Source organism: Enhydra lutris, unplaced genomic scaffold (assembly GCF_002288905.1).
Source record: "Enhydra lutris kenyoni isolate GAN:26980312 unplaced genomic scaffold, ASM228890v2 scaffoldscaffold85, whole genome shotgun sequence".
Taxonomy (NCBI): Eukaryota; Metazoa; Chordata; class Mammalia; order Carnivora; family Mustelidae; genus Enhydra; species Enhydra lutris.
The window spans coordinates 326,832-354,406 of record NW_019154169.1 but is presented as its reverse complement, the minus strand read 5'-3'; the positions used below and the strand labels follow the sequence as shown (position 1 = coordinate 354,406).

The following is a 27,575-nucleotide window of genomic DNA, read 5'->3' as shown; positions in this document are numbered from 1 at the left end:
TTAGGAAAAACAAGGTAGTAACATCAGTCTTTCATACAAGTGAAGTGACTAACACAAACTTTCAAAAAAAATGGGATACTTGTGACTCCACATATACAAAAAAGTAAAAATAAAAACAACTAAAATTTGAGAAACAAAGTAATAATTTGGAGGAAAGGAGAACAAAAGACTGTTTTCAAACAAAAATTAGAAATCAAATTTTATAGGATTTCAAAAGTAAATAATTCAATATAGTCATTACTTTTTCTGCTGACAGAACCAGGCTGCATGTTATTTCTGCACCAAGTATAACCCAATATTTTAAAATCTTCACTAATTCAGAATCTATAGTATAATTTGTCCAGAACTGGCTGAGATTCTTTGTACCAGCTATGAAAACGGAGACTGAAAGCACACTAAGTGCAAATTCTAAAGACCATGTTTAAACTAGAAAGGAAAATCTACAAGCCCTTAAAAACTTGAGCACAATCATTTTTACCTGAGATAAATGATACACTATTCACTAAGTAAGACCAAATATTTAGAAATATTTTGTTTCTAGCTTGTGGCATTAAATGTATTTGAAAGGAACAAAGTTATGGATGTAATAAAATTTACAAAGCCTCAATGAAAGTTACAAACATCATTCATGCAAACAGTCTTCTTACCTAGCCATATACTCATATGTACTAACTAGGATCCAGTCTATAAAGACAACTCTCTTCTGAATCCTTTGTGACCACTCCATTCTCAACCTTCTGTGTGCTGAAATTTTTGAGTATTCTTTCAATGGTTTAAAATAGGACATGCCCCCTGGTGGAAATGCGCACAAACCTCTGTACAAGATCTCTCCTTAAACTAGTTTCAAGGTTTATACTTCTGCTTTAACACAGAAATTGAATCCATGCACTTCATATTTACTTTTTCCCCATGCCTCATTAAACCAACACTAAGTATTTTTATCAAAGGCATAAAGACAAAGATAATGGGAAGAGAGAAAAGAAATGACAAGCAACATCAACCAAGTTTTGGAAACTGGACAAGTGATAACTGATTTTGTACAACAGAAGAAGCTGAACCCCTAACTGCAGCAAGTCAATGTGGGCTGTCAGACCTGGAAGGAATCCTCTTGGAAATACTTCTGAATGAAAGCATGAGCTAAAACAAAGATCTGAATCAAAGACTGAAGAGAATGGTTAGGTTCCAAACCCTACCCCACAAAGCCTAGCCACAGTAATTCCTCCCTTTCTTGACAAAACAAAGGATTTACAGCCTAAATTGGTTTGCAAGGAATCTGGGAGGGGTGATGAACACAGGAGAGAATAAAAAAAGTCTTACTGAAAACAGTCCTGAAACATCCAGCCTGATTCCCAAAACACTAAGATAAAGACTGGAAAATTCTTTTATAGAATGCTGATTAAGCCCCAAAGTGCTGATTTTTGTAGATTCCTTAATGAAACAAAATCAGTTTGCCACTTGAACTCCCTACATAAAAGCCTAATAATCAAACTTAATCCACACACACAGCTTCTTAACAGTATTTAACCTCTTAAGTATAACTGGTTAGCCAAGGATCACCAAATATTTGAAGAGTCTTCACAATTAATGTCAAAGAGGAAGGAAGAAAGGAAGGAAGGAAGGGGAGGGGAGGAAAAAATATAAAAAGCACCTTGGAGGAAAGAAAGGTAACACATGAAGAAAACTTTAAAAGAAAAACTCCAATCAAATTCCTAAAAGAACGGTATTGTACTCATGAAACAAGAACAGTATGCTATACCAAAGGGAAATTCAAAAAATAACAACAAAACAAAAACGGAACTCCTGGAAATTAAAATGTACAGGAATTTTTTTAAAATCCATGATTCCAAAGATAAAAAGAAATAACTTCAACTTATAAGACAAAGAGATGAATAATAAGAGAAGGAAATTACTAAAGCAATAACATTAAAATTTTCCAAAACTGCAGGACATACATCTCCACACTGGAAGAACCCACCAAACAAATTTTAAAAAGATACACAACAAGGTACAGCACTCTGGCATTTCAGATCATGGGGAATAAAGACAGAAACCTAGAGCTTCTAAAAACAAAAACATAACAAGTTACATACAGAGTCTAAACAAGAATGGCATCAGCTTTTGCAAAAGCAATACACAAGTTAGAAAATAACAGGATAGTATCTTCAAATATCTGGAGGAAATTTTGTTTAAACAGAATTATCACAGTCTGGTTACAGAAAGAATATAAAATATATTTTCAGACATGCAAAATTTTAAAAAATATATCTCTTGCACACCCTCCTAGAAAATTACTAAAGGCTATATACCCCAACAAAATGAGTAAGACCAGAAAGATGATGCCATGGTAACCAAGGAACAGGGAATATATAGCAGACAAAATGTGGTATAATGGCAAAAGAAAATACCAAGAAGACAGCTTTTTTCATCCTTTTTTCAAGATGGAAGGTAGTCCAAATCAAAGCAAGACTATGAAGATCTCCAGTACAGAGGTCTCTAATAATAAAATCAAAGCGTTTGAGAGAATAAATGATAGGCACATGTCATTACACAACAAGTAAAAAGCAGTTAACTTCAAATGAAAAGATATACAAGAATGGAAATGGGATTATATATAAGCATGAACACTGATTTAACAAAAATTAAAATAGTATTAAAAAGATTTGGGGAGCAAGGACAGAATGAACGGCATCTAAATGCTAGTCTTTAACTATAGACAGGGAGCTAACAAATACTACATAAAACTGAAAAAGGGGTCAAGAAAATAGAATATGCAAATAACTTGGGAAATATGGATAAAAAGAACAAAAGATTAGCCAAAAGAATGAAAGTAATTACCCCTGGGGAATGGGAAATGGGAGCCGAGCAAGATCCTAATACTTTTTCTTTATGTTTCAAGAAGATGTATGATGTTTTAAAGCTACATACATTTTTTTAAAAGATTTACTTAGAAAGAAGAGGACACAGAGAGAGACAGACAGACTGCGGGTGGGGGAGAGACAGAGAGAGAAAGAATCTTCAAGCAGACTCCCCAGTGAGCACAGAGCCTGACGGAGCCCGACATGGGGCTCAATCTCATGACCCCATAAGGTTCATGACCTGAGCCAAAACCAAGAATTGGGCACTTAACCAACTGAGCCATGCAGGGCCCCAAGCTATATACATTCCTTATATAGATAAAACCCAAATCATAAGTATATATATTTAAATATAAATTTTATACAGTATTATACAGATAAAACCAAATCATAACTTAAAAAACCAAAATCGTAAATCATAACAAAATATCAATGCACTTAAAATATGTATGTCCCACTGAAGATAACTCAGAAACACATGTATTGCCTCATAAAATAAATCGTAAAACACCTGATAGCCATATCACATTTCCTACCACACATATTAGACAAATACTTCTAATCTTCTAATCTCTCCCCCTTCTGAATAAACTTGATTTCCTCTGAATATTTAAATATTTAACTTCTCTAATTCAAATATTCTCCATCTATCTTGCCCTCTTTCTCTTTTTCATTGACACTTTCCAAAGTTACATTTTCTGTGTTTTTAATGCCATTACATCCAGGATATTTTATCATTTCTTTCTCCTGAACCACTAATCACTCAGTACCATCACTACAAGCATGCTCAAAAATGTCCCATGTTCAAAGGAAAATAAAATCTTCCCTTAAAACAATAATAATGAGTAAAATTATAGACTAATAAGCTCTAAGCCCTTACCTCCCCACCCTCCCAACCAAAAAACATCCAAGAACAACCAAAAACTAAAATACCTACAGGAGTTCTGGAAAACAAAGATCTACAGCAACCAAGCAAACACCCAACCAGGAAAATGTCACAATCAAAACAGCAGTAAATTTCAAGGCATTTTTACTTGGTTTTCCCCATCACTTCCCCAGTGGGAAGCAGTTTTGGTCTGGGGAATGTGGCAGCCCAGATCCCAATTCCTTTACTTGAACCACAGAGAACAGACTGGACCTTATCAGCAATATTCTAATCTGTCTAGGGGCTGACTAAAGAACTGGTATGTGTCTCACTTAAAGCAAACCTCAGTAGGCGGAGATTAGCTGGCACTGATCATGAAAGCTACAGAGAGACTAGAGACCTGCAAACACTGGGCATAAGAGATTGGGGCAGAGCCACACACCATACAATCTGAGATTGCAAAGAGAAGAGGGGAGAATCTTTGTAAATTAAAACATTCAAAAGCAGCTATGTATATAGGATAGTAAGAAAATTCCCACACAGGCCCAAGAAACATTACATGTCCAGAAAACACGGTAAAGACCATAACCTTTCACTTTGGGTTGAAAAGAAAGTTCAGAGCATACCTACCTTATTCCAAAATCTTCATCAATCTGCAAAGACCAGGAAAGATTGCTGTTTTCATAAATACCCATCAAAAATTAAAAATTTCACCAAAAATCAAAAGGCATACAATAAACAAGAAAACACAGCCCACTCAAAAGAACAAAATAAATCTCCAGAAATTGTCCCTAAAGAAACAAAGCATCAGGGGGCACCTGGGTGGCTCAGTGGGTTAAAGCCTCTGCCTTTGGCTCAGGTCATGATCTCAGGGTCCTGGGATCGAGCCCCGCATCGGGCTCTCTGCTCAGTGGGGAGCCTGCTTCCCTCTCTCTCTCTCTGCCTACTTGTGATCTCTCTCTCTCTGTCAAACAAATAAAAAAATCTAAATTAAAAAAAAAGAAAAAAAAAGAAACAAAGCATCAGGTGTACTAAACAAAGACTTTAACACAACTGCCTTCAATATGTTCAAGGAGCTAAAGGGAAACACAAAAAGAACTAAAGGAAATAAAGAAAATAATGCATGAATATGATTATCAAATGAGAATAGCAAAATGAAAATATCAAGAAATAGAAATTATAAAAAGGAATCAAACAGAAATTCTAGAATGAAAAATTTAATAACTGAATCGAAAAATCCATCACAGGGATTCAACAGTATATTTGAGCAAGCAAACAAAAACAATCAGTGAACCTGATTTGAAATTATCAAGTCTAAGGAACAGAAAGAAATTGGAATTTCTATCAAGTCTAAGGAACAGAAAGGAATTGAAATTATCAAGTCTAAGGAACAGAAGGAGAAGAGAATGAAGAAAAGGGAATTAAGCCTACAGGACATATGGAATATTACCAAACAGACCAATATACACATTAAGGGAGTCTCAAAAGGAAGAATGTGGCAAAGAGATTATCAGAAGAAATAACAGCCAAAAAGTTCTAGAATTTGACAAAAAACATGACCCTACAAATCCAAAAAGCTCAACTAACTATAAGGAGAGTAAACCCAAATTACCCACATCAAGATACATAATCACACTTTTGAGAAACAAAGAGAGAATCTTGAAAGCAGCAAGAGAAAAGCAGTTTATCACATATAAGGGATCCTTGAGAATATAAGCAGATTTCTCAGCAGAAATCTGAAAAGCTGGAAGGCAGTGGGTTGAAACATTTAAAGAACTGAGAGAAAAAAAAAACTGTCCAATGAGAATCCTATATCCAGCAATTATAGTTCCTTCAAAAATGAGATAGAAATGAAGATATTTCCAGATAAATAAAAGCTGAAGGAGATACTTATCATTATACCTGCCCTACAAGAAATGCTAAGGAGAATTCTTCAGACTGAAATGAACAGCCACTAGATGTTAACTCAAGGCCACGTAAAGGTAAAATAATTTCCACTAAAGGTAAACATGGGTGAAAATAAAAACCAGTATTACTGTCATTAGGGGTTGCAACTCTACTTTTTATTTACTACAGGATATAAAGAGAAATGCATAAAAAAATTACAAATCTATGTTAATAGGTATATAACGTATAAAGACGTAATTTGTGACATCAATAATTTAAAGAGAACTGTACAAAAAACAGAGCTTTTACACGTGACTGAAGTTAAGTTGGAATCCATTCAAAACACATTATTTTAACCTTAGGATGTTATATATAATATCCATGGTAACCACAAAGAATATATCTATAAAATATTAATACAGGAAATGAGAAGGTAATCAGAATGTTTTACTACAAAAAAAAATCAACTAAACACAAAGGAAGGCAGTAATGAAGGAACTGAGACCAAAAGTTCTAAGACATAGAGAAAACAAATTTTAAAAATGGCAAAAGTAAATCCTGCCCTATAAATAGTTATAATAAACCTTACAGAAGGCATGGATTGGCAGAATGGATTAAAAAAAATTAAAACGAAACAAAAAAACCAGGTTCCAACTTTATGTGGTCAATAAGAGACACTTTAAATCTTACAACATAAAAACAGACTGAAAGTGAAAAGATGGAAAAGATATTCATTGCAAATAGTAACCAAAAGAGAACTGGAGGGAGTATCTAATGAGACAAAATATGACATTAAGTCAAAAAAGTTATACAAGACAAAGGATACTTTATATCGATAAAAATTTCAATCTATCAAGAAAACATAACACACACCTAACAACATATACACACCTAACAACATATCACCAAATACATGAAGCAAAAATTGACAGAATCTGAAAGAAAAATAGACAGTCCTCCAATAAAAACTTGAGATGTCAACACTCTACCTACAACAAAGGACTGAATAACCAGAAATAAGAGCAATAATAGAAGATTTGAACAAAACTATAGACCAATTGAACCTGACATATATGTGCAGAACACTCTATCCAAAAGAATACACAGCAGCCATACAAAGCATTTTTTCCAATCACAATGAAATAAAACTAGAAAACTAGAAATCAGTAACAGAAGGAAAAGTGAAAAATTCACAAATACATGGAACTCTAACATAACACTGAATTAATGATGGGTTAAAGAAGAAATCACAAAAGAAAAATGAAAATTCTTGAGACCAATGAAAATGGAAAATACAATACAACAAAACATACAGGATGCAGGGAAAACACTAAGAAAGCAATTTATACCAGTAAACACCTACATTAAAAAAGATCTCAAATCATAACTGTATGCTTTAAAAGGAACTTGAAAAAGAGCAAACTAAACTCAAAGCTAGCAGATAGAAGAACTAAGATTAGAGTGGAAATAAACAGAGAATAGAAAAACAATACAAAAAAAAAACCCACAAAAAACCTGGAAGTTGGTTTTTTGAAAAGAGCCACAAAATTGACAAGTTTTTACCTAGACTGACGGTGGGGGGGGCTCAAATTACTAAAACCAGAAAAAAAATGTGGAAACAATTCTATTCATTTTATAGAAATAAACAGTATTCTAAGAGAATACTATGAAAAACTGAATGCCAATCAAATGGATGACCAAGATAGACAAATTCTTAGAAACAAATGCACTATTAAAATGATACAAAGAAGAAACAGAAAAACTGAATAGACCTGTAACAAGTAAGTATACTGAATCAGTAATCAAAAAACTTCCCAACAATGAAAAGCCCAGAAATAGATGGCTTCATGGATGAAATCTACCAAACATCCAAGAAAAAACTGACATCAATTCTCAAACTCTTTCAAAATATTAAAGAGGAAGGAACACATTCCGTGAGGCCAACCAGACAAAGACACTAAAAGAAAACTATAGGCTAATATCCCTTATGAGTATACATGCAAAAATCCTCATCAAAATGTTAGCAAATGGGGGACCGAGGAAATGTAAGGAAGGTGGTCCAAATGTATAAACATCCAGTTATAAGATAAATAAACTAGGAATGTAATGTATAGTAGATTACTACAGTTACCACTGCTGTATGATATAAATGAAAGTTCTAAGATAGTAAATTCTAAGAGGTGCCATTACAAGTAATGAGAAAATATTTTTTTCTTTTTTTGTCCATTTCTTTTTACTGTATGTATATGAGGTGACATATGTTAACTAAAACTTACTATGGTAATCATTTCACAACATAAGTAAAACCTTTACATTGTACACATGAAACTCAACTGATGCAGAGAAAGCCTTTGACAAAATCCAACACTATTTCAATATACAAAACACTCAATGAACTAGAAATAGAAGGTAACTTCCTAAATATGATAAAGGCCACATATAAAAAAACCAAATTGCCATCATACCCAATGGTGAAAGACTGAAAGTTGTTCCCCCTAAGATCAGGAACAAGATGAGGATGCTGACTATCCTATCTATTCAACATAGTTATAGAAATTATAGCAATGGGTCACAAATCAGGTCTCAACTGGTACTGAAAGACTGTGATCATTACCTGCATATTTTCAGACCACAATGCTTTGAAACCAAAACTCAATCACAAGAGGAAAATTGGAAAGAACTCAAATACATGGAAGCTAAAAAGCATCCTACTAAAGAATGAATGGGTCAACCAGGAAATTAAGGATTAAAAAAATTCATGGAAGCAAATGAAAATGAAAACACAACTGTTCAAAATTTTGGGGATGCAGCAACGGTGGTCCTCCTAAGAGGAAAGTATATAGCAATACAAGCCTTTCTCAAGAAACAAAAAAGGTCTCAAATACAAAACCTAACCCTACACCTAAAGGAGCTGAAGAAAGAACAGCAAATAAAGCCTAAACCCAGAAGGAGAAGAGAAACTATAAAGATCAGAGGAAAAAACCAATGAAATAGAAACCAAAAGAATACTAGAACAGATCAACAAAACCAGGAGGTGGTTCTTTGAAAGAATTAGAAAGATTGATAAACCCCTGGCCAGACTTACAAAAAGAAGAGAGAAAGGACCCAAATTAATAAAATCATGTCTGAAAAAGGAGAGATCATAACCAACACAGAAGAAATAAAAATAATTATAAGAACATATTATGAACAACCATATGCCAACAAATTAGGCAATCAGGAAGAAATGGATGCATTCCTAGACACTATAACCTACCAAAACAAACCAGGAAGAAACAGAAAATCTGAACAGACCCATAACCACCAAGAAACTTGAAGGAGGAATCAAAAATGTCCCAACACACAAGAGCCCAGGAACGGATAGCTTCCCAGGGGAATTCCACCAAACATTTAAAAAAGAATTAATATCTATTCTTCTGAAACTGTTCCAAAAAATAGAAATGGAAGAAAAATTTCCAAACTCTTTTATGAGGCCAGGATTATCTTGATCCCCAAACCAAAAAAAGACCCCATAAAAAAAGGATAATTACAGAACAATATCCCTGATAAACATGCATGCAAAAATTCTCACCAAAATACTAACCAATAGGATCCAACAGTACATTAAAAGGATTATTCACCACAACCAAGTGGGATTTATTCCTGGGCTACAAGGTTGGTTCAACATCTGCAAATCAATCAACAGAATGCACTACATTAGTAAAAGAAAGGACAAGAACCATATGATACTCTCAGTAGATGCAGAAAAAGCATTTGACAAAGTACAGCATCCTTTCCTGATCAAAACTCTTCACAGTGTAGGGATGGAGGGCACCTACCTCAATATCATAAGAGCCGTCTATGAAAAACCCACAGCAAGTATCATTCTCAATGGGAAAAAACTGAGAGCTTTTCCCCTAAGGTCGGGAACATGACAGGGATGTCCACTATCACCACCGGTGTTCAACATAGTACTAGAAATCCTAGCCTCAGCAACAGACAACAAGAAGAAATAAAAAGCATCCAAATCAGCAAAGAAGTCAAACTCTCACTCTTTGTGGATGACATGATACTTTATGTGAAAAACCCAAGACTCCATCCCAAAACTGCTAAAACTCATACAGGAATTCAGTACATTACTGTGGCAGGAAGAGTAAATGAAACAAGATGGGATTGGTAGGGAGACAAACCATAAGTGACTCTTAATCTCACAAAACAAACTGAGGGTTGATGGGGGGATGGGGGTTGGAAGAGAGGGGGTGGGGTTATGGACAATGGGGAGGGTATGTGCTATGGTAAGTGCTGTGAAGTGTGTAAACCTGGCGATTCACAGACCTGTACCCCTGGGGATAAAAATATATGTTTATAAAAAATAAAATTAAAAAAAAATCAATGCACAGAAATCAGTTACATTTCTATACACCAACAATGAGACAGAAAAAAGAGAAATTAAAGAGTCAATCTAATTTACAATTGCACCCAAAACCATAAGATGCCTAAGGAATAAATCTAACCGAAGAGGCAAAGGATCTGTACTCAGAAAACTATAGAACACTCGTGAAAGACATAAAGAAATGGAAAAACATTCCATGCTCATGGATTCGAAGAACAAATATTGTTAAAATGTCTATGCTACCTAGAGCAATCTACACATTCAATGCAATCTCTATCAAAATACCATCAACTTTTTTCACAGAAATGCAACAAACAATCCTAAAATTTGTATGAGACCAGAGTATACCCCAAATAGCCAGGGGAATGTTGAAGAAGGAAACCAAAGCTGGTGGCTTCACAATTCCAAACTTCAAGTTCTATTACAAAGCTGTAACAATCAAGACAGTATAGTACTGGCACAAAAACAGACATATAGATCAATGGAACAGAATAGAGAACTCAGAAATGGACCCTCAACTCTACAGTCAACTAATCTTCAACAAAGCAGGAAAGAATATCCAATGGAAAAAAGACAGTCTCTTGAACAAATGGTGTTGGGAAAATTGGACAGCCACATGCAGAAGAATGAAACTGGACCATATTCTTACACCATACATAAAAAAAGACTCAAAATGGACGAAAGACCTAAATGTGAGACAGGAATCCATCAAAATCCTTGAGGAGAACACAAGGAGTAACCTCTTTGCTCTCAGCTGCAGCAACTTCTCCTAGAAACATTGCCATAGCCAAGGGAAACAAAGGTAAAAATGAATTATTGGGACTTCATCAAGATACAAAGCTTTTGCACAGCAAAGAAAAGTCAATAAAACCAAAAGACAACAGACAGAATGGAAGAGGATGTTAGCAAATGACGTATCAGATAAAGGGCTAGTACCCAAAATCTATGAAGAATTTATCAAACTCAACACCCAAAGAATAAATAATCCAATGAAGAAGTGGGCAGAAGATATGAACAGACATTTCTCTAAAGGAGACATTCAAATGCCTAGGAGACAAATGAAAAAGTGCTCCACATGACACGGCACCAGGGAAATACAAATCAAAACCATGACGAGATACCACCTCCCATCAATCAGAATAGCTGAAATTAACAAATCCTGGTGTGGATGCAGAGTAAGGGGGAACCCTCCTACATTGCTGGTGGCAATGCAAGCTGGCGCGCGCGCGCGCACACACACACACACACACACACACACACACACACATACACAGAGGAATATTATGCAGCCATCAAAAAGTGAAATGTTGACGTTTGCAATGACGTGGATAGAACTAGAGGGTATTATGCTAAGTGAAATAAGTCAATCAGAGAAAGACAACTGTCATTTGATGTAACTGATATGTGGAACTTAAGAAACAAGGCATATGATCTTAGAGGAAGGTGAAAAAATGAAACAAGACAAAACCAGAGATGGAGACAAACCACAGAGACTCTTAATCATAGGAAACAAACTGAGGGTTCCCGATTTGGGGGGGGGGGCGGGGAGAGTGGTGAAAAGATGGGATTGCTGGATAGTGGACACTGGGGATAGTATGTGCGATGGTGAGCGTTATAAATTGTTTAAGACTGATGAATCACAGACCTATGCCCCTGAAACAAAGAATATGTTATATGTTAATAATATAAATATGTAAATTAAAAAGAAAAGAGTCCATGGGGTCGGGGGGTAGTTATAATGAGAGCAATTAGGCAAGGACAAAAAATAAAAAGCATCCAAATTGGAAGGGAAATAGTAAAATTATCTCTACTGGCAGATGATATGATCTTATATGTAGAAAACCTGAAATATTACCCACACATAGACACGCAGCTTAAAAAAATAAATTCAGCAAAGTTGCAGGATATAAAATAAGCACTCAAAAATAAGTTGCATTTCTATACACCAGCAATAAATAATCTGAAAAGAAAATTAAGAAAATAATTTCCATTCACAATACCATTAGTAGTAAGTTTAGCCTAGAAGACACAAGACTTACTGTGTTGCTGAAATAATTTAAAGACATAAGTAAACAGAAAGATATCTTGTGTTCATGGATTAGAGGGCATAATATCATTAAGATACCATTTTACCCAAAGCAATCTACAAATTCGACACAATCCCTATCAAAATCCCAACATTTTTGCTGAAATAGAAGAAATCCATCCCCAAATTCATATGTAATCTTGAGAGACCCTGAACAGCCGAACAATTTTGAAAAAGATCAAAGTTGGAGATCTCACACTACTTGATTTTAAAACTTTCTATAAAGGTACGGTAATCAAAATGCTATAATACTATCACTAAGACAAACATATAGATCTTAAAACAAGGTACAGAATCCAGAAATAAATCTTCCCATACATACCCACACAATTTTCAATAACAGTGTCAAACCATTCAACGCAGGTAAACATTGCATAGCCACGTGCAAAAGAATGAAGTTGGACCCTTACTTTACACAATATACAAAAAAATTAACTCAAAATGTATGAAAGACCTAAAGGAAAGCTGAAACTGAAATTCTTAGAAGAAAACATAGGGGAAAAGCTTCATGACTTTGGAGTTGGCAATTTCTTGGACATACACTAAAAGTACAAGCAAGAAAAGAAAAAAAAACAAACTGTACTTCATCAAAATTTAAATCTTTAATGCATCAAAGAACATTATCAATATAGTGAAAAGATAATCCATAGAATGGAGAAAATATTTGCAAATCATAAGGGACTAATATCCAGAATATGTAAGAATTCATAAAACTCAACGACAAAGACAATCCAATTTAAAAATGGGCAAAGGACTTGAACTGACCTCTCTCCAAAAATTTTTCTACAAATAGCCAATAAGCACATGAAAAATACTTAACAAACATCCTGAAGTCCTTAAAGAACTGGAATTCAAAACCTTTAGGATGGTTATTGCCAAAGAAACAGTAAATTACAGTATATCCAACTAACACTCTGCAGCCATTAAAAGAAGACGGAAAGATGCAAAAAAGATGCAAAAAAAAAAGACTGGATAAAACGACAGGACCCATCCATATGTTGTCTATAAGAGACCCATTCTGAACCTAAAGATACACCCAGACTGAAAGTGAAGGGATGGAGAAGCATCTTTCATGCCAATGGGCCTCAAACGAAGGCTAGGGTAGCAATTCTCATATCAGATAAATTGGATTTTAAACTAAAGACTGTAGTCAGAGATACAGAAGGACACTACATAATTCTTAAAGGGACTATCCACCAAGATGATCTAACAATTATAAATATCTATGCCTCCAATATGGGAGCAGCCAATAACATAAGAAAACTGTTAATCAAGATAAAGAGTCATATTTATATGAATACATTAAAAGTAGGAGATCTTAACACGCCTCTCTCAGAAATTGATCATTGAAGCAGAAAATCAATGAAGAAACAAGAGCATTGAATGACACATTGGACCAGATGGATCTCATAGATATATACAGAACATTCCACCCTAAAACAACAGAATACTCATTCTTCTCAAGTGCACATGGAACCTTCTCAAGAATAGACTACATACTGGGTCACAAATCAGGACTCAACTGATACCAAAAGACTGAGATTATTGCCTGCATATTCTCAGATCATAATGCTTTGAAACTGGAGCTCAATCACAAGGAAAAGTTCAGAATGAACTCAAACACCTGGAAGCTGAAGACCACCTTGCTTAAGAATGCTTGGATCAACCAGGAGATCAAAGAAGAACTGAAACAATTCATGGAAACCAATGAGAATGAAGACACTTCAGTCCAAAACCTATGGGATACAGCAAAGGTGGTCCTAAGGGGTAAATACATAGCCATCCAAGCCTCCCTCAAAAAAACTGAAAAATCCAGAACACAGCAGCTGTCTCTAAACCTTAAAGAACTGGAGAATCAACAATAAATCAAACCAACTCCACACATAATAAGGGAAATAATCAAGATTAGAGCTGAGATCAATGAGGTAGAAACCAGAGATACAGTAGAACTCATCAATGAAACTAGAAGCTGGTTTTTTGAAAGAATCAATAAGATCAATAAACCATTGGCCACACTAATCCAAAAGAAAAGAGAGAAAGCCCAAATTCATAAAATTATGAATGAAAAGGGAGAGATCACAACTAACACCAAGGAAGTAGAAACAATCTTCAGAAGTTATTATCAACAGTTATATGCCAATAAGCTAAGCAACCTAGATTAAATGGATGCATTCCTGGAAAACTATAAACTCCCAAAATTGAACCAGGAAGAAATCGACAACCTAAATAGACCGATATCTAGTAACGAGATTGAAGCAGTGATCAAAACCCTCCCAGGAAACAAGAGCCCAGGACCTGACGGATTCCCTGGGGAATGCTACCAAACTGTCAAAGAAGAAATAACACCTATTCTCCTGAAGCTGTTTCAAAAAATTGAAGCAGAAGGAAAACTTCCAGACTCTTTCTATGAAGCCAGCATTACCCTGATCCCCAAACCAGGCAAAGACGCTACCAAAAAGGAGAATTTCAGACCAATATCACTGATGAATATGGATGCTAAGATTCTCAACAAGATCCTAGCAAACAGGATCCAACAGCACATTAAAAAGATTATCCACCATGACCAGGTGGGATTCATTCCTGGGCTACAAGGATGGTTCAACATTCGCAAATCAATCAATGTGATAGAACAAATCAATAAGAGAAGAGAGAAGAACCACATGATCCTCTCAATTGATGCAGAAAAAGCATTTGACAAAATCCAGCATCCGTTCCTGATTAAAACGCTTCAAAGTATAGGGATAGAGGGAACATTCCTGAACTTCATCAAATATATCTATGAAAAACCCACAGCAAATATCATCCTCAATGGGAAAAAGCTTGCAGCCTTCCCATTGAGATCAGGAACACGACAAGGATGCCCACTCTCAGCACTCTTGTTCAACATAGTATTAGAAGTCCTAGCAACAGCAATCAGACAACAAAGAGAAATAAAAGGTATCCAAATTGGCAATGAAGAAGTCAAACTCTCTCTCTTCGCAGATGACATGATTCTTTATATGGAAAACGTAAAAGACTCCACCCCCAAACTACTAGAACTCATACAGCAATTCAGTAACGTGGCAGGATACAAAGTCAATGTACAGAAATCAGTGGCTTTCTTATATACTAACAATGAAAATACAGAAAGGGAAATTAGAGAATTGATTCCATTTACTATAGCACCAAGAACCATAAGATACCTGGGAATAAACCTAACCAAAGAGGTAAAGGATCTGTACTCGAGGAACTACAGAACACTCATGAAAGAAATTGAAGAAGACACAAAAAGATGGAAGACCATTCCATGCTCTTGGATTGGAAGAATAAACATTGTTAAAATGTCTATACTGCATAGAGCAATCTATACTTTTAATGCCATTCCAATCAAAATTCCACCGGTATTCTTCAAAGAGCTGGAGCAAATAATCCAAAAATTTGTAGGGAACCAGAAGAGACCACGAATTGCTAAGGAAATGTTGAAAAACAAAAATAAAACTGGGGGCATCACGTTACCTGATTTCAAGCTTTACTACAAAGCTGTGATCACCAAGACAGCATGGTACTGGCATAAAAACAGACACATAGACCAGTGGAACAGAGTAGAGAGCCCAGATATGGACCCTCAACTCTATGGTCAGTTAATCTTCGACAAAACAGGAAAAATATACAGTGGAAAAAAGACAGTCTCTTCAATAAATGGTGCTGGGAAAACTGGGCAGCTATATGTAGAAGAATGAAACTTGACCATTCTCTTACACCATACACAAAGATAAACTCAAAATGGATAAAAGACCTCAACGTGAGACAGGAATCCATCAGAATCCTAGAGGAGAACATAGGCAGTGATCTCTTCGATATCAGCCACAGCAACTTCTTTCAAGAGAGGTCTCCAAAGGCAAAGGAAACAAAAGCCAAAATAAATTTTTGGGACTTCGTCAAGATCAAAAACAGTCAACAAAACAAAGAGGCAACCCACGGAATGGGAGAAAATATTTGCAAATGACAGTACAGACAAAAGATTGATATCCAGGATCTATACAGAACTCCTCAAACTCAACACACACAAAACAGATAATCATATCAAAAAATGGGCAGAAGATATGAACAGACACTTCTCCAATGAAGACATACAAATGGCTATCAGACACATGAAAAAAGGTTCATCATCACTAGCCATCAGGGAGATTCAAATTAAAACCACATTGAGATATCACCTTACACTAGTTAGAATGGCCAAAATTAGCAAGACAGGAAACAACATGTGTTGGAGGGGATGTGGAGAAAGGGGAACCCTCTTACACTGTTGGTGGGAATGCAAGTTGGTGCAGCCTCTTTGGAGAACAGTGTGGAGATTCCTCAAGAAATTAAAAATAGAACTTCCCTATGACCCTGTAATTGCACTACTGGGTATTTACCCCAAAGATACAGATGTAGTGAAAAGAAGGGCCATCTGTACCCCAATGTTTATAGCAGCAATGGCCACGGTTGCCAAATTGTGGAAAGAACCAAGATGCCCTTCAACGGACGAATGGGTAAGGAAGATGTGGTCCATATACACTATGGAGTATTATGCCTCCATCAGAAAGGATGAATACCCAACTTTTGTAGCAACATGGATGGGACTGGAAGAGATTATGCTGAGTGAAATAAGTCAAGCAGAGAGAGCCAATTATCATATGGTTTCACTTATTTGTGGAGCATAACAAATAGCATGAGGACATGGGGAGTTAGGAGAAGGGAGTTGGGGGAAATTGGAAGGGGAGGTGAACAATGAGAGACTATGGACTCTGAAAAACAATATGAAGGGTTTGAAGAGGTGGGGGGTGGGAGGTTGGGGGAACCAGGTGGTAGGTATTAGAGAGGGCACAGATTGCATGGAGCACTGGGTGTGGTACAAAAACAATGAATGCTGTTATGCTGAAAATAAATTTTAAAAAATGATTAAAAAAAAAAGTGTGCTACCTTTTGAGTGGTTGTGTATATAATGAGAATGCCTAAGTCTACAAGATGTTAACACACAAAATGGTAAGATACTGATAATAATGCCTCCAAGTTGGCCAAGTGAATGATAAAAGAAAAAGGGACACTTATTTTTCAATAAAGTCCTTTAAATTTTGTATCCTGTCCAAATACAATCTTCTCAAAAAAATTAAGTCACTTTCCATTCTTCCCCGTACCTTCCCTAGCCCTAAGCAACCACTAATATACTTTTCATTTCATATACTTACCTATTTTAAATATTTCATACAAGTGGAATCATATACAGTCTTTTGTAGCTGGCTTTTTTCATTTATCATCATTTCTTTTTCTTGCCGAACATTCACATTTATCCATTCACTAGATGATAGACATTTGGGTTGTTTACATTTTTTGGCTATTATAAATTATACTAATATTCACATACAAGCTTCTGTGCAGACGTATGTTTTTACTTTCCCTTGGGTATAATAGTATCTAGGTGTGGAACATGGCTAGATGGTAACTCAATGTTTAACTTCAAGGAAAATTCCAAACTGTTTTCCAAAGTGGCTATACCAATTTACATTCCCACCAGCGACATATGAGCCTTGCAATTTTCCACAACCTGACCAATACAAGTTATTGTCTATTTTATTATAGTTATTATAGGAGGGATAAAATGTTATTTCATCATGATTTTGATTACCAATTCATTTTTTACAAAAGTGCAAAGGCAACTGAATGGAGAAAGGACTTCCAACAAATGATTTGAGAAAAACTGGCATCTATACATAAAAAGACTGAACACCCTGAACTAAACCTCACACCTTATACAAAAATTAACTTAAAATGGATCACAGATCCAAGTGCAAAATGTTCAATAAACATTTTACAGAAGAAAACACAGGAGAAAATCTTCACGAACTGAGGGTAGGCAAAGCATATGACACACCAAACAAATGATCCATAAAACAAAAAAGTAATAAACTGGACTTCAAAATTAAAAGTTTTTGTTCTGGAAATACAACGTTGAGAGAATAAAAAAATAAGCAACATACTGGGAGAAGATATTTGCAAATCACACACTTAACGAAAGACTTATATCCAGAATATATGAATAATTCTCAAAACTCAAGAGTAAGAAAAAATACAACCTAATTTTTAAAAATGGGCAAAAGACTTCAACAGATCAGAGAGGACAGATACACACACAGATGGCAGGAAAGTACATGAATCAATGCTGAACATCATTAGCCATGAGGAAAAGGCAAATTGAAACTGCCACACATCTATTGAAATGACTTAAATTTTTAAAACTAAAATGCTAGTAAGGATACAAAGCTACTAGGACTCTCACACCCTGCTGGGATTGGGAGAATGTGAAACAACAGTGTTTTTAGAAAATAGCTCGAAATTTCTTAAAAACTGAAAACGCACTCACCATATGACCGAGCAATCCCACTTGCAGGTATTTCCCAACAGTGATGAAAATTTAGAGTAACACAAAAACATAAAGGTTTATAGCAGCTCTGTTCATAACTTCAGAAAATGAAAGCAAACCAAATGTCCTCCAATGGATAAGTAGAAAAACTGGGGTATGTGCATATAATGGAACAATACTCAGCAGTAAAAATGAATGACCTTCTGATATACAGAACAACTCAGATGAGGCATTATGGTGAATGAAAGCAGTCAGTCTCAAAAGGTTATGTGGTATAGGACTCCATTTATATGACATTCTGGAAAAGGTGAAATCAATAGTGATAGAGACAGTTTAGTGATTGTCAGGCCTTACAGGCAGAGGCAGGGTGTGACCACATTCTATGTGAGAGGGAGTTTCCGGTATAATCCTGTGCCCTGACTATTGTATCCTATATCCTATTGTATATTCTGACACTGGCAATGGTTAAACAAATCTTTACTTGTGTTGTAACTCATGGAACAGTTACCAAATAAAGTCAATTTCACTCTGATAACCTTAAAAAATTTTTTTTAAACTTTAAAAAGCTGGTCATATTCATGTTAAGTGGCAAAAATACAAGATGTGAGCACAAAGAATAGGGCACTCTTAAAAAAAATCAGCTTCCTCAGAGACACCTCCTCTGGGAATCATTTTGTACTTGTGTTAAATCCATTTTGTCCTTCATTTTGACTACTTTTTAAACATGCAATAACCTCCCTTCCATCTTTCCCAATTACCCTGTCAATAGTGAGATAGGAGTATGCCTTTAACTTGTTATATTTTTTTTGCTCCATAAGAGAAATAATTTTCTTAATAAATGTTAAATATATAACAATATACCTAAACATTCCTTTAGTTATTAAAATTAGTATAAAACTGTGTGAATAAAACAACTTTTTAGAATTTATAATAGGTTCTCAAACATAATTCATACGTACATATTCTAAAAATTATTTTAAATAAACACTGATCCCAAAAGTCATCATGTTTGGTTCTTTCCCAAAATCATTTTTAACAATGGAAAGTGATCTACCAAAAAATACTTCTCTATTCAAGAGCTCTATTTCTATTCTATTAAAAGTATTCTCCCAGGGTGCCTGGGTGGTTCAGCTGGTTGAATGACCAACTCTTGATTTCAGTTCAGGTCATGATGCCGGGGTTGTGTGATCAAGCCTTGTTTTGGAGTCCATGCTCAGTGGGGAGTCTGCTTGAGATTCTTTTTTCCCCTCTACCTTTGTCCCTCCCCTTCTCGCACCTGAAGGCATGTGCGCATGCTAAAATAAATACATCTTAAAAAAAAAAAAAAAAAAGTAGGGACGCCTGGGTGGCTCAGTTGGTTGAGCAGCTGCCTTCGGCCCAGGTCATGATCCCAGCGTCCTGGGATCGAGTCCCACATCAGACTCCTTGCTTGGCAGGGAGCCTGCTTCTCCCTCTGCCTCTGCCTGCCATTCTGTCTGCCTGTGCTCGCTCTCTCTCCCTCTCTCGCTCTGACAAATAAATAAATAAATAAAATCTTAAAAAAAAAAGTATTTTCCCATTACTATATTATGTCATAACTGATTCTAAAGATTTCTTTGCTGAAATATCCACATGAAAATCAGAGTGAATAAACTTTAAGACGATGGACTGATTTCATATCAGCAGAGCTACCCCAGTAAATAAGAAAGCTTTCCCGATTAAGAAAGGCCTTTAAGAAAGAATTACGCTCATTCTTTTTCCTCTAACGTACATGACTCATTTTAGTGTAGTAATGCCAAAACAATTATCATTGCTAGAAATTATATACAGGCCTAACAATAAGATTCTGATTAGTGTCACAAATGATCAAATATGTTATCAATTATAAACTTATAGGAGCTGATTTGCAATTAGAGTGTCCAAATATAGATCCCACAATTTCACTGAGTAAATGAGTTCTCTAACTAGTACCCACTCATATGTATAAGTGAAATAATTTCAGCTGTAGAAACTCAGCTGTTTTTATATCTTTATGACCTCATTTATACAGAAGAATCCTCAAAAATTTATTTTCAAATGCACATTTAACTACAAGATTAAAAAACAGGTAGGGGTGATATTATACTACCAATTCAAGTATTTTATTATAGAAGTAAGAACACAGATATTAAATAAACCTAATTTTAAAATGTAACTAAGCTAGAACCGAAACCAAGCCCATCCAACTAAAAATGTGTACGTGGATATATATCTACACCAACAAACAATATCATAGATAAACAAACTTAAAGAACTACCTCAATCAAATGGGCACTCTTTTGGGTAGCATCTCTCCACACCTGGCCTTCTCTCTATGATGAAAATACAACTTCTTCTAAACCAAAAGGCATGTTTAAAACCTGTTTCCTCTTTTATAAATAGATATTACTCTTAGTTCAATAAATAAAAAGTAAATTCCTTCTATGTACTAAAAGTATTAAAAGCAAAAATAAGCCTATGAAAGCACCTAAACAAACCAGTTATAAAATATAAAATGAGCCCAAGTCTGATGTCTTCCCAACTTCTATCTATAAAACCACATGTTAAGGACTTTTACACTCTGTCATTTCTGAAAACATGCTAATGTGGGTGATATTTCCAACCCAGATGTTCCATTCTCCAGCTTACATTCTCAAATGTTGGTTCTATCAAACTACCTACAATTCAACCAAACCACAAATAGCCTGGACTAATATTATCATGGATGGTACTTTTAGTAACAGCTTGGCACTTTTTAAACTAATACATCCAGCAAAGATAACATCATTTATAATTGGTACATACGTTCTTTCCGATGCTCGACTAAGCCCACAGCCTGCTTTGCTGAGCACTTTGCAAACCAATTGTCCCCAAGTAAAACAGTAACTTCATTAGTATGGACAAGCTTTCCTGGCATGAAGGCAAAGGGGCCAAATGGTACCTATTATTGAAAGGAAGGAAGAGAGGGAGGGAGGGAAGGAAAGAATAAGGAAGGAAGAAGACAAAAAATTAAAAATACATTTTAAGAAACAGCATTAAAAGTTGTGTTGAGGCCTTTTTATCAACTAAGAAAAAATGTCAATTTCATAGAAATTTCACATTAACGTTTCACTAAGAAAACCTATAGAAAATCGCTTCATGTTAATAAGTCAATGTTAAAACAGGAAAAGAAGAATCAGCACATTTACATACAGCTTTCAGAGAAATTAGCACTGTCTCTGAATGTTGATACTTTGTGTTCATTCATAAATCTAAATGAAAGCAAACTAGCAATGAAATATTAAGTTAATAAAGAATATCTCTGATTAAAAAAACCTCAAAATTATTTCCAATAAAATAGCCATTTTTTAACAAAGTTGGAATTAACAAATAAATAGCTTAAATGAGTCTACAAATTTTACAAAATATTTGGGTTAGTATAATAAAGAATAATACATTTACAAAACATTTGAGTTACTGTAATTAAGAACAAAGTCTTATGAAAGAAAATATTTAAGCAATGAAAGAATCTAATCCAGGGCTCCCGAATAGATCACTATGTCGATATGAAGATCATTCAGACAAAAATTAGCAGTACCTTTTTATATAAAATCAATGTTCTAGGGTGTAATTCTGTGAATTATACATTATGATCTATTCCTGCTCCGGCTAACAGGAAACGACTAAGTGCCATATTTCTGTCTTAATTACAGTTTTCTAACACAGTAAATTTGCATACCAAATTTGTCAAATTTTGTGCTAACATTTATGCCATTTGTGTCTCTATAATGTGATAACTTAATATAAATCTGAAAAAAAAAGCAAATACCAACTATTACAACAATTAGTGGATTATTATAAAGTAAAACAAAACAAACTTTCCTTGCTATGGTAGTTTTCAGATACTGTCTATTAGCTTGGCAATTTGTGAATCAATATATATATAACACAAAGAACCATCACTTTCCACAGTTAATATGTAAACAACATACTACTTTAAAAGCAACACACCACACATACCATGATATTATATGACAATTTATCAGGCAAGGTACTGAGTCTTTCTTGCAGGGCATTATAGTCATTATCTACCTTCTTCCTGTTGACAAAAAAATAGCAAATACTAAATGAATACACAAATTAACAATTCCTTGAGTAGACTATATATCAAAAGACAAACTAATCAAAAACCCAATTTTAGCAATTTAAATATTAAAGTATTTTTTAATTTTAAAATCCTGTGTTTACCAAGTTTGGCAGTGGCATTATTCAACCATACATTTTTCAAAAATTTAAGACTTTCAAGGACTTTGGTTTTAGAATTAGAACACATATCTTGAGAACTAGTGTTTTGTAATATAGAAGATCATCTGAACTAAATAAAATTTGGAAATTAAAAGGAGATACTGAGGAAGGGCCTAATGTTTAGAGGGAAACAGGAACTTAAGATGAAAGAAGACTAGATTTAATAAAGCGTGTGGATGAATAAACACTGGCTGCACAGCAGAAATCATGGAAACAAAATTTGAACACAAAATTGGATGAGACAGTTCGGTCCTTAGAAAAGTTAAAGCTGAAAAATGTGGAATAACCCCACAGTTATTCATATTAATGTGATTACAGTGAGAGAGAACCAACGAGGAGCTAGAAGAAATTAGGTAGAGGTAATACAAAAAAGCATTTCGATTTGGCTTTGGAGCCTGTTTCATGTTGTATCAAGACAGAGCCACCTAATAAATTAATTTCAAATAACCAAAAGGTATTCTGTAGGAGCAGGGATGGTCATATGTTTCCACACTATGCACTCAGTTCTTACACCTGCTGGAAATGAGTAGTCCTTCATGCAGATGCTTGTTTTCAAATCTCCTCTGAAAATTAGGTTTCGTAAGCATTTCTTGCTAGGGTGTAAGCTGCAGGCTAAACCAATGCACTGGAATTTTTTTAAAGCAAAAGGGTGTTGTCAGTTTAAAAAAAGTAACAAAAACAAAACTCACCAATTCAGCAAGTAATTTAAAAAAACATGTAGATATTGCCAAACTGAAATTAGAATAAATTGCAACACAGATAATCGTTCTCCAGATAACAAAAATGGCTGTGCTATAAATGTCATGGAATAGGTTCAGTTTACTCCTTAGCACCCCTAAAGCAAGAGCAGTATAATTAATAAAAATTATCTCATTTACTCTTAAGAATATCAAGGAATTTCACAAATATACTGTTATTTATCCTACAAATATTCCTGCAGTAAATGTCACTTATCAACTTTATCCTCATTCAAAAAAGAAAGCAGAAGGAAGATGGAAAAACCATGCATTTAAGAGAAATCAGACGTCCTCCATCATAAAAGATGCAAGTAGTGAACTTAACCTAGGTCTTCTGGCCTGTGTTATTTGAAGCAAGACTTCATTTCCTAGTGTTCAAGGACTTTTGTAAAAGGTCCCCTCAAAATCCTTTTTGATAAACATAAAGTGTCTTCATTCTATTTACTTAAGGGAGAAATATCATCTTTCTGGATACATTTTTATGAGAATAAACTGGTTTAAAAAACTTCATGCACAGAGCTGCACAGCAGAAAGAGCAAGGCTTTGAAGTCAGACCAGAAGGTGAATCACAGCTCCACCACTTAACATACACAAATTAACCCCCATCTTAGTATCTTCAGTGGTGAAACTGAAATAATGCCTAACTCACAGGTTCAAGAGAAAGAAAAATAAAGAGTTTAGCAATGTACATCTACACTGAATAGCTGATACCCCTGTTTCCACAGACTATCAAAAAACACCATTCTAAAATTTTCAAGAAAGACTACTAACCACTAAGTTAAGATTCCATTATGTTAAACGCATTCAATTTGATAAAAAGAGCACAACTTATTGAAAGACAGTATAGTTAAATGTTACATTAGGGGGCTTTTGGAGATAGGGTTGGTATGTGCAATAAATGGGATACTGTCCATAAAGAACCGATTTGGTGCAATGCCTGCACACAGTAAACACTCATTATTAAATCTATGGAACACTAACAGTTTGTATGTTTTAGATAAGTAATTCAGAAAATGCCCAAGGACTATACATCAGCTTAGATACCTAAATGTTCCTGTGATTGTTATAAAGCTAGTAGGGGGCACCTGGGTGGCTCAATTAGTTAAGCGAATGCCTTCCGCTCAGTTCATGATCCTGGAGTCCCAGAATCAAGTCCCACATCGGGCTCCCTGCTTAGCAGGGAGTCTGCTTCTCCCGCTGACCTTTCTTCTCTCATGCTCTCTCTCGTTCTCTCTCTCAAATAAATAAATAAAATCTTTAAAAAAAAAAAAACTAGTATTAAAGTTAGCATTCAGTATGTCTTATTTTGGAAACTACACCTGGAAAAAGGAGACTTCCCTAACAAAACACCTCTTTCGTAAAAAAAAAAAAAAAAAAAAAAAAAAGGAGACTCAACCAGAGGTAATACAAGAGATCAATGTCAGTATTCCAAATCAAGTATGATCAGTTTTAAACTTATCACTAATTTTCTCTAGAACAAAAATGTGGACATACTGGAGAATGATTTAAGATCAGAGTTGCTATTTCTAAATTCTGAGTTTTCTAAAAGTATACAAACGAAGGAAAGAAAGAAGAAAGATAGATAATTTAAAGTGCAGCCCACCCAGAAGTCCTTTTTGAAGGGAGGGAAGCATGAGACAAGCAGTGTCTCTAGGAGAAATTACAGCTTGAGAAACTCTCTCCCCAAAGGTTTCACTAGTGGAAATATGCAGGATCAAACACCTTGGTCAAAGAATTTGTCTATTTGTCTTGAAACAGTCCCTCTAATATTCAGGGATTAAATAAATAATCCTGTCAAAGATCACAAAGCCTATGCAACAGAAAATACAAATATGATTCTAAGAACTACTGTATTACAGAAGGTAAGTAGGGGATCTTTATTCGCACCAAAATTTGAAGAGTTGTGTTTCTTCTGTTGTACTACTCAGAAACACAATTTTTAGACACTTTGGTCATATTAAAATATGTAGTCAAAAGAGGCAACTGCTTATTTTTTTTTTCAAATGGAAAATAAAACTCAGATATAGTTAGGATAAACCACTCCAGTCTATTTACTTATAACATATAGAACTCCTTGTCTGGAGGTCTTGATCGTCCTTGATCTTTAGAGATTAAGTTCAGGCACCAACTCTTAATTTTAAAAAGCGATCTAATAAACAAGATTTAATTTGCAACAGGTATCTTCATGCAACGTTCCTTATAGAAAATGAGAACTAAAGCACCGCTGTAAGTCATATACAAGAGACTTTTACAATCTTCTTTTGAATCTTGCTAATCACACGCTATATGCCTTCTGAGAAGCACCTTTTGTATTAAAAAGCAGCAGCAAAGAAGGACATAGACAAAGCACACTACAAATTAGCCTTAACCTTAAGGATGAAGATCAGGATAGATCCCATGGAAAACACCTTATTTTCATAAAGCTGTTAAAAGTATGAGAGCAAGTAAAATAATGTGTTTGCTTAAGTATTTACAGGTGAAGTATACTGATGTCCATGACTTACTTTGAAATGCTTCAGGGAAAAATGGATTAACAATTGAGATAAAGACAGATATACAGTCAAGGTTTACCTGCACAATTCTTTCAACTTTTCTGAATGTTTGAAGATTTTCATGATAGAATATTAAAAAGGAGATGGGGGAATATGAAAGCAAGACTGTATTTTTAATCCTTTTCTTAAATGCAACTGACAATCTCTGTAAAGAAAAAAAGTTCTATATCTCTGGTTTGAGGCAAGAACAAAGTCTCCAATTTTCACCTTTAAATAATAAAAAAGGGAAATAAAATTTAAATCACTGTTGGAAATAAGACTTTGCTAACTTTTCAACTTAAAGTAGAAAGTTGGAATAGGCAGAAATGTTGACATTAGGCCTGTGGGTTTGTTTTTTTTTTTTTTATTTCTTATCATTCTCTCTCCCTTTACCTCATGTCCTAAACAAAAAAGTAGGAAACGCCAAGTGGTGATCAAAAAGGGAAAAAGAAATGGGCTTTACATTCAAATTACTATCTGGGCTAATCTGGGGCAGAGTTATTTAACTTTTTAAGAAATTATAAAATCCAATGATTTTGGAATATAAGTAACTGTATAATCTTATTTACAAATGATTCTTAACCCATTATACCCTCTCTAGAAGTTCCTGTTAAGAATTCAAGAAAACCTTTGTTTCAATTCAATTCACCATTTATTGAGCTTCTTCTCTGCAACCAAGCCTTATGCCATACGCTGCAGGGATCATCACTCAAATATAGCACGCCTTTTTTATTTCTTTGCATTGCTTCTTTGTTAAAGATCCACTAGTTTGATGGAAGCCTGGGTTTTTACCTCTGACATTAAGAAAATAGAGGAATATTAAATTCAGGCATGGATTACATTGTGAGAAAAGTATTCTCATTACTAAAGAAAGAATGATGATCATTTTCAAAATCCCCTTAAAAAAAGTCTAAATAAATAATTAAGGTTACTTTTTTTAAAGATTTTATTTATTTATTTGACAGACAGAGATCGCAAGTAGGCAGAGAGGCAGGCAGAGAGAGAGGAGGAAGTAGGCTCCCCACCGAGCAGAGAGCCCGATGCGGGGCTCGATCCCAGGACCCTGGGATCATGACCTGAGCTGAAGGCAGAGGCTTTAACCCACTGAGCCACCCAGGCGCCCCAATTAAGGTTATATTTAACAATAAAAATGTTCTTGAAAGAAAGATCATATTGTTGAAGGAACTGAAATTTGGCAAGAAGGGGAACACATTAAAAATTAAAATATATCTGTATTAAATTAGTATTATTCTTTTTTTAAACGGTCATGGCAAAATACTATTAAGTGAAATTGATGACAAAATTCAGGCAACATGGTGGCATATTCCTTTTTCTGAACTCTATACCTAGGAAATTTGTGTCACCAGAAGATGCTGATGAAATAGTCCATGTTCTTTATTTTTATGAGTCCATCAAAAAATTGTACTGGAAATAGACACAAAGACGAACTTAAATATAAACACTTGTAATTATTCTAAAGTTAATGAAAGAAAATTGTCAAAGAGAGATCAATGCAGCTAACATTCTACTAGGTTTCCTCAATTTAACTCAACAAGGAGAAAACAGAGTCACAAAGGGT

General features: G+C 34.8%; 1 protein-coding gene across 1 annotated transcript in view; it reads right to left on the bottom strand.

Annotated features, from left to right (window-relative positions):
• Nucleotides 1-27,575, bottom strand: part of LOC111161556 (URI1, prefoldin like chaperone) — a 75,598-nt gene that overhangs the window by 15,557 nt on the left and 32,466 nt on the right. Inside the window, exons 3-4 of the mRNA XM_022525297.1 lie at nt 22,444-22,522; nt 21,250-21,385 (exon numbers count right to left, since the gene is read on the bottom strand). Of these exons, the coding sequence (XP_022381005.1) occupies nt 21,250-21,385; nt 22,444-22,522 (215 nt within the window). The remainder of the gene's footprint in view (nt 1-21,249; nt 21,386-22,443; nt 22,523-27,575) is intronic.